This window comes from Gymnodraco acuticeps, unplaced genomic scaffold (assembly GCF_902827175.1).
Source record: "Gymnodraco acuticeps unplaced genomic scaffold, fGymAcu1.1, whole genome shotgun sequence".
In the NCBI taxonomy this organism is placed as follows: Eukaryota; Metazoa; Chordata; class Actinopteri; order Perciformes; family Bathydraconidae; genus Gymnodraco; species Gymnodraco acuticeps.
The window spans coordinates 3,024,709-3,037,301 of record NW_022989768.1 but is presented as its reverse complement, the minus strand read 5'-3'; the positions used below and the strand labels follow the sequence as shown (position 1 = coordinate 3,037,301).

At 39.1% G+C, this 12,593-nt stretch overlaps 2 protein-coding genes across 2 annotated transcripts; one reads left to right on the top strand and one right to left on the bottom strand.

Annotated features, from left to right (window-relative positions):
• The first annotated feature begins 2,452 nt into the window (after nucleotides 1–2,452).
• Nucleotides 2,453–6,045, top strand: LOC117547756 (C3a anaphylatoxin chemotactic receptor). Its single transcript, XM_034218574.1, has 3 exons — nucleotides 2,453–2,479; nucleotides 3,316–3,441; nucleotides 3,955–6,045. Exons 2-3 carry the CDS (start codon nucleotides 3,337–3,339, stop codon nucleotides 4,909–4,911), a joined length of 1,062 nt encoding a protein of 353 aa, XP_034074465.1. The 5' UTR covers nucleotides 2,453–2,479; nucleotides 3,316–3,336; the 3' UTR covers nucleotides 4,912–6,045.
• Nucleotides 6,046–6,505: 460 nt separating this feature from the next.
• Nucleotides 6,506–12,506, bottom strand: LOC117547616 (centromere protein Q). The gene is made up of 8 exons (XM_034218427.1): nucleotides 12,173–12,506; nucleotides 12,042–12,096; nucleotides 11,788–11,896; nucleotides 10,242–10,310; nucleotides 10,022–10,145; nucleotides 9,436–9,555; nucleotides 7,718–7,792; nucleotides 6,506–7,392 (listed from the first exon to the last, which is right to left on the bottom strand). The coding sequence occupies exons 1-8, from the start codon at nucleotides 12,275–12,277 to the stop codon at nucleotides 7,210–7,212; spliced, it is 840 nt and encodes a 279-aa protein (XP_034074318.1). The 5' UTR covers nucleotides 12,278–12,506; the 3' UTR covers nucleotides 6,506–7,209.
• Between the last annotated feature and the right edge of the window lie 87 nt (nucleotides 12,507–12,593).

Sequence of the window (12,593 nt, the reverse complement as noted above, 5' to 3'; positions counted from 1 at the left end):
TTGGTTACTTTAGTTTGGTAAATGAAATAAATGTTTGAACTGTGTAGTAGTTCACTGTAGTTGCTGTCATAAGTCATTTGTAGACTAAGTGGCAAAAAGTGTTTTTTTTACATGTGTACTTTGTAGAGAAATCTAGACACAAGTTGGAAGGGAGCACAATACACGAGTTTGAATTTGAGTTGATTATGAGTTAATTTTCACACAACTTGACACAAGCCATGCGTTCAGGTCCGGACTTATAAGTGCGGACCTGAACCTGAACCTCTGGACTTGAGTCCGGACCTGAACCTGAATGTGAGTCCAGGTACGCAGAACTAGTAACAAATCAGAAAGTCTTGAATCAAGACGTTGGTTTCCCCGACTAAAACCCCTGCAGCTAAAATTAGCAAGTTCAAAGAAAGTGTGGGTGAGCTGGTTATGATTCAATTCCAAAAACTCCTTTAAATAAGCTAATTTCTCCTTTTTTTTATTTAACGAAAATCCACATCAACAGATTCAACTAACCACAAATACTAAGACTATTATAACAATTAAATGTCACTTTTTTGCTAATTCAACGTATAAAGTATTAATGTATGTATGTATGTATGTCATTTCAATTTACTGATACTTTGTTCAACTCAAAAACAATTTTAACTTTAGTCACCAATTACAAATGAGATAATACATCATTTTGTAGGTTAAGCTATCAGTTAGTGTTTAAAGAAAATATAATAATATAAACCTTTATCAGCTGAAACTTTAAAGCAATTACCCATTCATGTATCACTAATGATAGTAATAATATAGGATTCTGAAATTCTCAACACTTTTACCATTGACATGAACATATGTACACCAAATTCTGATATTCTGGCTTCTCCAATACAGAAGTTTGGTGACAATCACCAATATTAGTGAAAAATACAATGATAAAATTGTTTAATGCTTCCATTCCTGGTCAGGGATTTTATTAATTGATTATTAGATATGACCAAATGTCCCAATCATGTCAAATGTGACAATGAAAGTCCCTTACAATAACTGAAGCAAGTGTCCAATTCATTGTATATGCCATTTACAGCTGCTCATGTAGCTAGAGTCGTCACAAAAAACAGCCTCCTGAGAAAAACTCCAAATCCTAAAATCACATCCAAAGACATCAATTATTAATGAGATTTCCTCAGTTAAACAAATGAGCAGCACTGACACCTAGTGGCGAAGGTCGACTTCTGCATCTTTATAAAAAACACAAGTATAGAGGCTTCAGATCACAACAGAGCAGTCAGTTGTTGAAGCAAACCGTGATACATGAGCAAACCTTGCTGGATCCGGAGTGTTGTAACTTCTATGATAGGGACTTTGATAATGAAGAAGACATTTCCTTCTGTCCTTCTTTATTTTCTGGTATTATATAATACATCTGACAGTGAGCTAAACTGTTGCCCTGCAAAGGGAATAAGAGAAATCTCATACTGTCATACTGAATATAAGTGTTTGAAAGGCTACGTATTGCCTGTCTCTTTAAGCCCACCTCCAGAAAAGGCCAAGTCACAGGAAGTCCAAATCTCAATAGCTTGTTGAATATAATGTTTTCTGAATAATACAATCCCACAGAAAACAGATATGGTTGTCTTATTTCAGATTCTGTGGGTTGGTATTCACACCAGTTGCCGCACAAGCACTGAAAAGTTCGTTTTTATTTGTGTCCCCTTTAATATTTGTGTAGGGTGTTTAAAAAATACAGTTTATCACGAAGTGTCCCAGACACTAACTACAATGTTGCCCATAAAGTCAGAATAAAATATGTTTTAAAAGTGTATATCTTCTCAACCCTTTATTGCTCATTCTCTTCCAAGCATATCACAGTGAAAATTAAATAGGAATAGAAAGAGGGAGGTGTCTGAAATCTGAATCATTCCAACTTTATGGACAACAGTGTATAGCAACACAAACGCTTTACATAAATGAAAACAGATATCATGGTGCATCTACTGACCAAGGACATCAGGAGGACCATTATTTCATGTCATTCTCACTTTCTTCCCTCATTTTCTGTCTGATCTCTCACCATCTACCATATAATTAGGGCAAACATACCTATAAGTCTAAAAAGGTGAATGATGAAAATGTTGCTAAAAGTGTGTGGGAGTATTTTGTCCAGTAGAACAAGCAGAAGAAACAGCATTAAAGTGCACCGCGGATTTGAAGATTAATGAGTAACTTTGTATGTAACCCTCTGAGGTTAATGTTCTGTTGAATCTTGCAGGTAATACAGCCGTCTGAACACAAAGGAAATCACCTTTCATTGGTTGCAGACTGCTATGATCGAAACTATTGCTTAGATGTTAATAGATATGTTCATAGGAAGGAGTGTGTGTGTGTTGCAATCAGAGAGAGAGAGAGCGAGAGAGAGAGAGAGTTCTTACAACACCAGTAGGCACTCCTTCCTTCTTTATCTCCAGCCCCATTCCTCCTCAACGCAAGGCAAATAAAGCAGGTAAGAAGCATTTTTTTTAAAATTGACATCCAAATGATTTGAAGCAGCTTTTTAACACAGACTTTCAAACAGAGATCTTAAGTCATTAATGTATTCGTCGATGTCGATTATGGAAATCTGCTTTTAATCAGATAACCACGGCTGCTATCAGTAACTTAGGCACAGGTAAGTGGTTCTGCTACTGTGCGGAGGCTAAAGAGGAGTGTTCATTAACACAGGAGTGTTCACATTCCAGCTGCATGCAAACAGGAGATGGCTTTCTCTGTGATGATTGCTGCTAATACAACACCTGGCACAAGTCCTGCAAGTCTGTGTATGTGAATGCTTGTATTGTGGGGACTAAGACAACATAGAGGTCCTGCACATCCAAAAACCGCTGGGGCTGGATTTATGTCAGACAGAAATTAAAACATTATCAAAGGTCCACACAAAGTAGCTCCCTCAAATGCAGTTTATTTGCACATCCAAACAAGATTCGAGGCTACATGCTCTTATTGCGCTTTGGGACTCCCATTTTTGGACAAAATGTGATTCAATGCAAGAATGACAATGAAAGTTTTCAGGGTAAATATGTGGTAGTAATGGTTATGGTTCTCAGCAATGAAACCCTTAGAACACATAAGGAAGGAAGTCTGTGGGTTTTCGTGTGATGTTGACATCAGTCTGCTTATGTTTAAGACAGACATTTGAAATGCATATGCAATCATGCATGTTACATAAATCATACAATAAAAAAGGTGTTTTACTTTTGTGACATTTAATATTTTTTGTCAAATTTCAGAAAAGAAAACAAATCTTTGCAACTGTATCATCAAAAAATGTTTACTGTGTTTCAGCGCAAGACCTCAGTGGCCAATATGAATGGGACTGTCCATGCAGGAATCAGCCTCAACACCAGCAACTCATGGCAGGTGGAGGCAGTTAGGGGCGTCCAAATGGCAGCTACTCTGGTTATCTTCCTGGTGAGCAATCCTTTAATAAAACTGTACACTACTACTGCACATAGCGCTGGAAAACACTGAATAAGGGGCTGCTAAATAGGACCTATAATAATAGTTTCGATAATCTGTTGATTAGGAAGTTTGCAGGTGAGAAAACACAACATGCTCACTAGACTGTGACTTGCAAACGTATTCTTGTATGTATTATATGTGTTTTTAAATTAAGAGTTAGATGATGAGTTGATGATACCACTCTCATATCTGTACGATTAATATGTATTAAAAAATATCAAACTTTCCCTTGTTCTGCATCAGCTCATTTCCATTTGGAGAGTCTATTTCTTGGAGAGAGGCAGTCATTTCCTGGAGTTATTTTTAATGCTAAGTAAAGCTTAAAGACTAGGTTTCGATGACATGAGAGTGATGTCGATATTTTTGTAAAATGAAATAAAACAAACAAGATTATTCCCTGTATTATGTCTGTTACTCTAAGGCTTTCGTCCTAAATGTGCCTGGTTTTCGTGGTGTCTCTAGGTTGGCGTTCCTCTGAATGGGCTGGTGGTTTGGACACTTGGACTGCGGCATAATCGTCACCTGGCACGCAGAGGCAGCTGTGAGGAGACGCGTGCTGCCAGCAGTTTCAGGATTTATGTCCTGAACCTAGCCCTGGCTGACCTGGTGCTGCTCCTGCGCACCCCCATAATGTTGGGCTACGTGGCTCACAACTACAGCTGGCCGTTCGGCCTAGTCTTCTGCCAGCTTGTCATGTTCCTGCGAGGCCTGGGCTTGTACGCCTCTGCCTTCCTCCTCTGTGCTGTGGCCCTGGAGCGATGCCTGTGTCTGCTGAAGCCTGTGTGGGCTCGCCTGCGACGCCCCTCTTGGGCTGTTCCTCTGGCCTGTGGCCTCATATGGCTGTTAGCCACCATCTTCTCTGCCCCCTACCTCCACACTGCTGTGCTGATCGACGTTAACGGGACACTCCATTGCAGAGAGAGCGGGAACTTTGACATTGGGCTGTTTGTCACAGAAACAATAGCAGGTTTCATCTTGCCCCAGCTGGTGTTCCTGGGAAGCAACCTGGCTGTTGTGCTCACCATTCAGCAAGCAGTGCCCTTAACACCGACATCCTCCAACCCTTCCAATGCCCGCAGGATGACCAGAATGTACCACGTGCTCTTTGCCACCATGCTCCTCTTCCTCACCTGCTGGGTGCCATATTTTGTTTGTCGGTTCCTGCGGGCCTTGGCCGTGGGGCGCCCTGAACGATTGACACTGTATATCCGAGCATCTTGGGGCGTATACGTATCTCTGTTCCTGGTGTACATCAAGTCCGCTCTCAACCCGGTGCTGTACGTGTTCGCTGCCCGAGGCTTAAGTCGTGCCATCAAAGCTTCAGTTGTCTCCACCCTAGAAAGACTTTTCAATGATGACTCTTCAGAGTCATTTCGAAGGAAGTCACTTAAAAACTCTCTTAAAAACTCACAGATGTAGCCAGGAGTTCAAAAATGCATTAATGTTGTAGTTTTTATATTAAAACCAGACATTTCTTTGGTTTTTGTAAAATGAGAAATCGCTTTACTGGTGGGTTTCTCCATTTGCTCATACCCACCAAAAATGAGTAAATAAGACAAGGACAGTTTTTAGGTGAAGTTACTGCTAATTAGCCACGGCAAATGGACAAATAAGTCAATAGCATTAATATTACACTCCTTGTATGTAAATATGTGATCTTGATAGATTTGACCATAAGAATAATTTCAATTTTTTTTTTGCAATGTCAAAAGCAATTGCGTTTTTTTAACGTTATTTTTATTAAAATGGTCTTAGCTGGGTCATAGTTTGATAATAGTACCACATCTCAGCTCCTCATGAAACATGATTCCTCCTCCTGGTTTGATTTAAATTCTTGGATCAATGGTTCCAGAAACTGGTTTGAGATTTCAGAGACAGAGTGTATCTCCCAGGAATTGACAAATAGGAGCGATACATCTTTCATCAGACACTGACACAAGCCTGGTTCCTCAACTGTCAGCTGAGAACAAGAAGATATATGACTGCAGGTGTCATCAGTGAAAGTACATGACTGAAGACTCCAGAAATGCTGCTTCTGTTACAGCACGCTGAAGGCAGGGTCATAATTGGGCATACAAATGAATTCATGAATCATCTTGTCGATTAGTTTCTTGGGCAGGGAACACTTTGATGGTAAATAACGAGCCGAATGAATCCAGGATTATTTCAATGCCAATTTCCTAGCCCCAGGAGAGTCTTTGTTAACCTTTGGATTCCTCCAAGATGACTCACTGTTAAGCTTGCTCATACTACCTCTGCTATGTTTCAATGAATGTTATCTTATCAGAATCAATATTGAATCAGATCCATCAACATGATCACCTCCTGCTCTATAGACTAAACACCTCATACTGAGCAGGAAGTGAACATGTTGCAGGAAGATCCTCTTATGGTGAATGCACCACTAACATGTCTGACTTGACTTCAGTTATTCACAGATAGCTTTATGTGTTTTTTGTTAAAACTATATTATATATTCCATCATTGTTGACAAAAGGGATGAATGGTCATGCTTTAAATGTGTTTAATTCCTACATTAAAATGTTAAAGGTCCCCTATTATACTGTTTTTCAATATATAATAGTTCTCAGATATATACAAAACATGTCTCTGAAGTGTTTGGCTCTAAATACCAAACAGATCACCCATTGCAGCATCCCATAAACCCCTCTGTTTCAGCCCTGTTTCAAAAGTGCTGATTCTGTGTCTGTTACCCTACGCCCCTCTGTGAGACATTTGGTTAAAAAGAACAATGGTGCTCTAGGAGGAGATTCAGGTGATAAGGTGTGTGTGGGGGGGGGGGGGGTACCTTGGTTGGTTATTGGCTAATGGTTACACAAGCCAAAAAAATCGTTATGACATCATAAAGTGGTTAAAATCTGATCAGCTCATTTTCAGACAGGTTTTTAATATAAATGGATCAGGACAAAAAGAGAGAGAATCTTTTTTCCTGAAACTTTCAGAATCTACACAGAGGGGAAACATGTTGATGTATAAAAGACATGAAAAAGTGGATTTTGCATAATAGGTCACCTTTAATGAACAAAAGTCAATTAGTTGTTTTTAATTATATCTGATCATACAGTCATAGCATTAACTCATGTCTCTAAGGTTCTGATTATGGACATCAAGTCACTCTTTATTTGCTGTTACAGTATTTCTTTAATGAAGTTTATGTGTTCAGTTATTTAGGCTCAAACGATGAATAAAGAGAATTTGGACTTTCTATGAAAAATAAAAAACGTAAAATGCTTCGACATCGAATTCTTTAAATAATACTGCACACTTCAGATGGGGAATGGTTACGGTGTACACTGTATACCACATGACCGCAAAATGATTCAATTACGGTTTCAATGGAGACTTTATATGTATGCCTCCCCATCTCTCCCCGTTTCCTCTCTGACTCTGTACTGGCAGCTTTACAATAAAGACAACATGTTAAAGAAACCTTATGAACCACATGTGGTCTTAAAGAACCACACAGATTACATTTCTTTCTACAGGCGTTTCTCTCTTTCTGTTTCCATTGCTGCCAGTTAGACTTTTTTCTAGTTCTTCACATATTTGCCACATTTTTTGCGCCATGTTATTTTTGCAGGTGTTTAACCACCACAAAAAGTAGAACTGAGTAATATTAGCACAGGAAAAATAATGCGTACACACTTCTTCTTCTTCTTCTTACATGTATACATATCCTTAACATTTCAGACCTGTCTAAGAAGACGGTGCACTACTGATGTGGGCGGAGCCAGGGATGAACAGCTGATTGGCTTGTCTCTGTGCCTGCAGAAGAAGCGCTTGGGTACCCTCAGTAGTCTCTGATTCCTGCAGGATTTCTCCAAGTTTGCGGGCAGTGGCTTCAGAGTCACTTTCTGGTATAATCTTTCTCAATCGAGCCTGAGGAAAACCAAAACATGTGTGATTTTGTTTAAACGATATGTATTACGACCGTTTTGTAAAAATGTATCTCTGACGCAACAGAAGCACAATTGTTCTCTCTCTGCATTTCGTAAGACAGATTTCATATCTTGTTGCCCAACACAGAACATGTTAAGACTTTCCTGTAGCATAGAGAAGTGCCCACTCAGATATTTTGACAACGTCTTATTCAAAGGAAAAAGTGTCAAACAATAAGTGAAGCTTGTGAAAACAGCTATTATGCAACAGGAACAAGTCAAAGCTAATACTAGATTTCATGAATGTGCTCCCCACCCTTGCTCACCTCTAATCTTGATTCATCTTTTTGTGAAGGGAGGGAGGGAAGGTTGAGATTTGCTTGTTCAGCTATCTGTTGGATCTGCATGAACACAAAGAAGGAGAATTGGACTGCATGAGAAAAGATTTACATATTTGTATCTAATAGATGAGGCGAAGGAAAAAGACATGCTGCAAATGTCTGCTTTGTTATATTCTATAAAGTATATCATAAAAACAGATCTCACGGTCATTTCCTGCTAATGCTAACACCCATTATGTCGGCTTCCACAGAACAGCCACATTTCAACATGCTGTTCACTTCTGACCGACAGGCTGATATGGAGAAATGCAGTTAACCACTTATTTTTCTCCGTCACCTATTTTACTGAAACAGCCTGATTAATGTTGTAATGGTTTTTTTGTTAAAATGTCTTTGTACAGCACTTACATTGGAGTTAATGGTGCTATAATACATCAGATGTCACACCGTAGGCCAGAAGTTGGATGGATAAAAAGGAAGCTACACCAATAATCTCTCATTTGTGTTTCAATAACATCTGAAATGATTTGTGGATTGTCAGAAATAAAGTTGGAAATTATTTGTGATTAATAATTTCAATCATTTTTAAAGCAGAAATAGTGAAACAGTATCTGAATGCAGCATCTTATAATCAGAGGTTTCCTGGTTTTCTTTGACACAAAGCATTGTAAACTAATTTTGGGGCCATTTGGCATTTTAGTCAAACGAAACAAGTTGTTTGATTCTCTGAAGTATACAATTTCCATGTGTAAGACTAGGGTATTATATATACAAAGAAAACATCTGCAGATTAATCGATATGAATAAAAATCAGTTGCTGCAGCTCCAGTTTCATGCCTTCAAATTAAAACAATAAGGAATTCTTAGCTGCTTTAAAGGGGACCTATCATAAAAAATGCACTTTTTGATGTCTTTTATACATAAATATGTGTCCCCGTGTGTCAGGGAACTCACGCAGTGTCAGAAAATAAAACCCTCTCTCTTTTCCTCCGTACCCAAATCTCTAAAAACGGGGCTACAACGGAGCTGATCCAGATTTGTGTCCGATATGAAGTCAAATCGGCAATGCAGACCCACAGCACTATCAGAAAGTTGCTATCAGAAACAATGCCCGACTGTTTTGGACGTAATATGGTCGGTGTTTACATTAGCATCGCTAACACTCAGAGCTAACCTGTACTGGAGAGCACGTGTGTGAAGAAGCAGGAAGTAAAAAGGAACTCACCTTGTGGTATAACTGGCAAGAGAGAAAGCCTTTGAGCTCCATACTGTTTCAGAAATAATCCTTGATAATCCATGATATGGCGTTTCATCACGGCAGTATTTAGTTTAGACAGTAGCTGCGGGTCCCGCATGAGCTCAGCCCCCACCTTTTTTATTTATTTTTTATCAATTTTTTTTTTTTAAAGCTTTATACCCAAAATCAGCACTTTTGAAACAGGAAGTGAAATGGAGGGATATGAGGCATGGCTAGAACGGGTGATCTGTTTGGTATTTTGAGCAAAACACTTCATAGACATGTTTTTTATATATTTGTATATATCTGAGACCTATGCTATTGCCTAAAAATAGCATGACAGGTGCACTTAAGTTAGTAACAATGAGTTATAAAATAAAGAAATAAAGATATAAAAATAACCGTCTTTTTACAGCTCAGGACACAAAGACATTTCATAAAATAAAATACATCTGTATGCTGGCACCTCTTTAGCTTTCTCCTCCTCCTCCTCTACCTGCTCCCTCAGCACGCTGCATGTGTTCTGTAGAGAGTCGGCCTGCTCTTCCGTCTTCTCCAGAGCACGGACCACAGATCTCAGGTTTTCCTGAAAACACAACAAGACATCATGTAACGCAATAACATACATTTACTCATTTATATTTCAGATCAATTAATGCACTGAAATACCCAAACATTATGTATTTTCAAGGCAGATGGACGACATTGCTTTAAGGTTTATTGCATATAGGACTGAAGCTTACAATTATCTTCATAAATGATGTGATTATTTATTCCATAATCAATTTATAATTTAGTCAATAGATAGCCACAACCTATTTAAAAATGACCCTCCTTGCATATCCCAGTGAGGTAAACTAGATTAGATATCAAGAGCTGAACATGTTTTGCTTTTTTAATTCTTTAAGAAATAACTTGTAATGCTGTCCATGTATTTCCAATCAAACATATACATCAACTAATAGTTTCAGCACCAACTGAAATGTAAATTAAATTAAGGTTTACATTTTTAAAATATTCCAGCCTCTTCACCAGACTCCAGTGTTTCTCACCTCCATTGTGCTCAGGGTCTTCTTCCCCACCCCTGACTTCTTGGCCTCCTCTTGGTGGCTCTGAGAAAAACACTCATTTTGTTTCTGCACTGGAACTTTTAGCTCTGCACATTTAGCAAGAAACCTAAAAAAAAGTTAGGGAAATATGTAAGCACCTGTAATTACAAGATACCAGGCACATGAAATTCGTTTTTATCCTTATTTCAGAATAATTTCTCACCTGCTTTTAATTATGTTTAGATGTTCCCGGCTCTCTTTCTTCTCTTTCCGCCTCAAAGCAATAGTTGCTCTGGGGAAAACAGGACAAGAAGATAAATATGTTGAACCATTTATTCTGCTGTATTTCAAATGCCTCATAGTCTTTAGGGGGAAATGGCTGGCTTCAATTATTATTATAGCTATATTACATTACATTACATGTCACTTGTTAGACGCTTTTATCCAAAGCGACTTACATACTCAATACTGTGGTCTAACGACATGCTGACTGCAGTGGGGTTTGAACCTGTGCTCCCCTGATCCGAACCCCAACGCACTAGACCACTGCGCCACAGCCTCCCCTAGCTATATATTTTAAGCTGATACCTATCCCACCTTTATCAATATTTGAAAGTTTAAAAAACCTAATGACAATTAATCAAATGGTCTGTGATCTCTGGCTAACAAATAATGTAAAAGGGGAATTCTTTTCTAAAAGAACCTCATAAATAGTTGGCATTTCTGTACTTAAATCTATTGTTAATCGAGTCGTCACTAGGCTTATTCTTCACCAATACTGACATGCCGGCAACAAACTGGCCCGTTTATCAATATAACTCTAGGCACAATAAATAAACAAAAAAATGTAAAGTTAAAATATGTCTCAAACTGTAAACCATAACTGATAACTATTGATAAAATCTATAATTGATTGTGTAATTGGCTTCCGGTAACTGCTAGAATCCACTTCAAGACAATGGTACTTGCGTACCATGCTGCGAATGGATCTGGCCCTTCCTACATCCAGGACATGGTTAAACCGTACACCCCAGCACGTGCACTCCGCTCTGCATCAACCAAACGGCTCGCTGCACCCTCGCTGCGAGGGGGACCCAAGTTCCCACCAGCAAAAACACGTAGGTTTGCTATCCTGGCTCCAAGATGGTGGAATGAGCTCCCCATTGACATCAGGACAGCAGATAGCTTACACACCTTCCGGCGCAGACTGAAAACTCATCTCTTTCGACTCCACTTCGAGCGATAGAACTATTAACAAAGCATTTATATACTAATAAAGGGCTGGCTTACCTAAAGCCAGTTGAGTAGCACTTGAAATATGTTTGCTCTATGAAACCTGATGTACTTATATGATTCTGTTTTCTTCAAGTTTGTATTTTGTTGGTCGAACGCACTTATTGTAAGTCGCTTTGGATAAAAGCGTCAGCTGAATGCAATGTACATTACATGTTACTTGTTAGATGCCTTTATCCAATGCGACTTACATACTTAATACTGTGGCCAATCCCCACAGGAGCAATTTGAGGTGAAGTGTCTTGCCCAGGGACACAACGACATGCTTACTGCAGTGGGATTTGAACCTGTGCCCCCCTAATCCCAACACCAAGGCTCTATCCACTGCGACACACGCCTCCCAATCCAATCAATAGTTTTTCTACATGTATACCTTACAAAGTGGCCCGAGTCTATATATGGAAAATAAGAAAATACTACTTTTTAAGGGTAACACTCAGGAGTAGTAAGCTGTAAAACAACACAGTGAAACTCACAGTATGGACAAATCCATCATGTTTTCCAGAGCAATGATGGAGGATGCTGGCATAGACCTCCACTTTTCCTCTCCTTTGACTTTGTGAGGGACTGAAGGTGAGACCTCAGCTATTTCAGGACACAAACAGGAACAACACAATGACAAGAGAAAGTAACAACATTGCATTAGGCTTGTTTTGTGGGCTGAAACGTATTTATATTCAACATCTGAAGAGACATGACATCACATTGTGCTATGAAGGGTTTTTCTAACCTTTCCTCTTCTTGGCTGCTTTTGGCTGGGTGCTCTTGCCACTGGGCTTTGGGTCCTACACACACATTGTTGACGTTAACAGGAGACTGCTGACAGGAGCCAACATCAGCTGGAGTATTAACTGATCTTACCTGATTCTCTGCTGATTTTTGTTCAGTCCTCTGGACAGGTTTTTTATTTTTCTTCATGTTAGGTGTTTTTGTAGAGGCCTGGTTAGAGCCTCTTACAGGCTTCATCTCTGCTAACGTGAGCTAGCTTAGATCACGATGAAGTGAATGTAAAGTTAATGTAACGTTAGCTGTTATAGCGTCTGGCTAGGCTAACGTAAATAACAATAGCAACATTAAAAAGAAGTTCCCTTGTTGGACAAATGAATACCTAATACTTGATATACAACTTTATACAAATGCAATCGTAAACTGGACTTGTTGTCATCAGCTGAGGCACTTTACCGCGCTGCTGTTTTCGAACAGGTTAGCACGTAATGCGCATGCGTCAATAGTGTGCTTTTTCCCAGAGTCAAGACTGACAGGCAGCTATTCATCTAAGGCT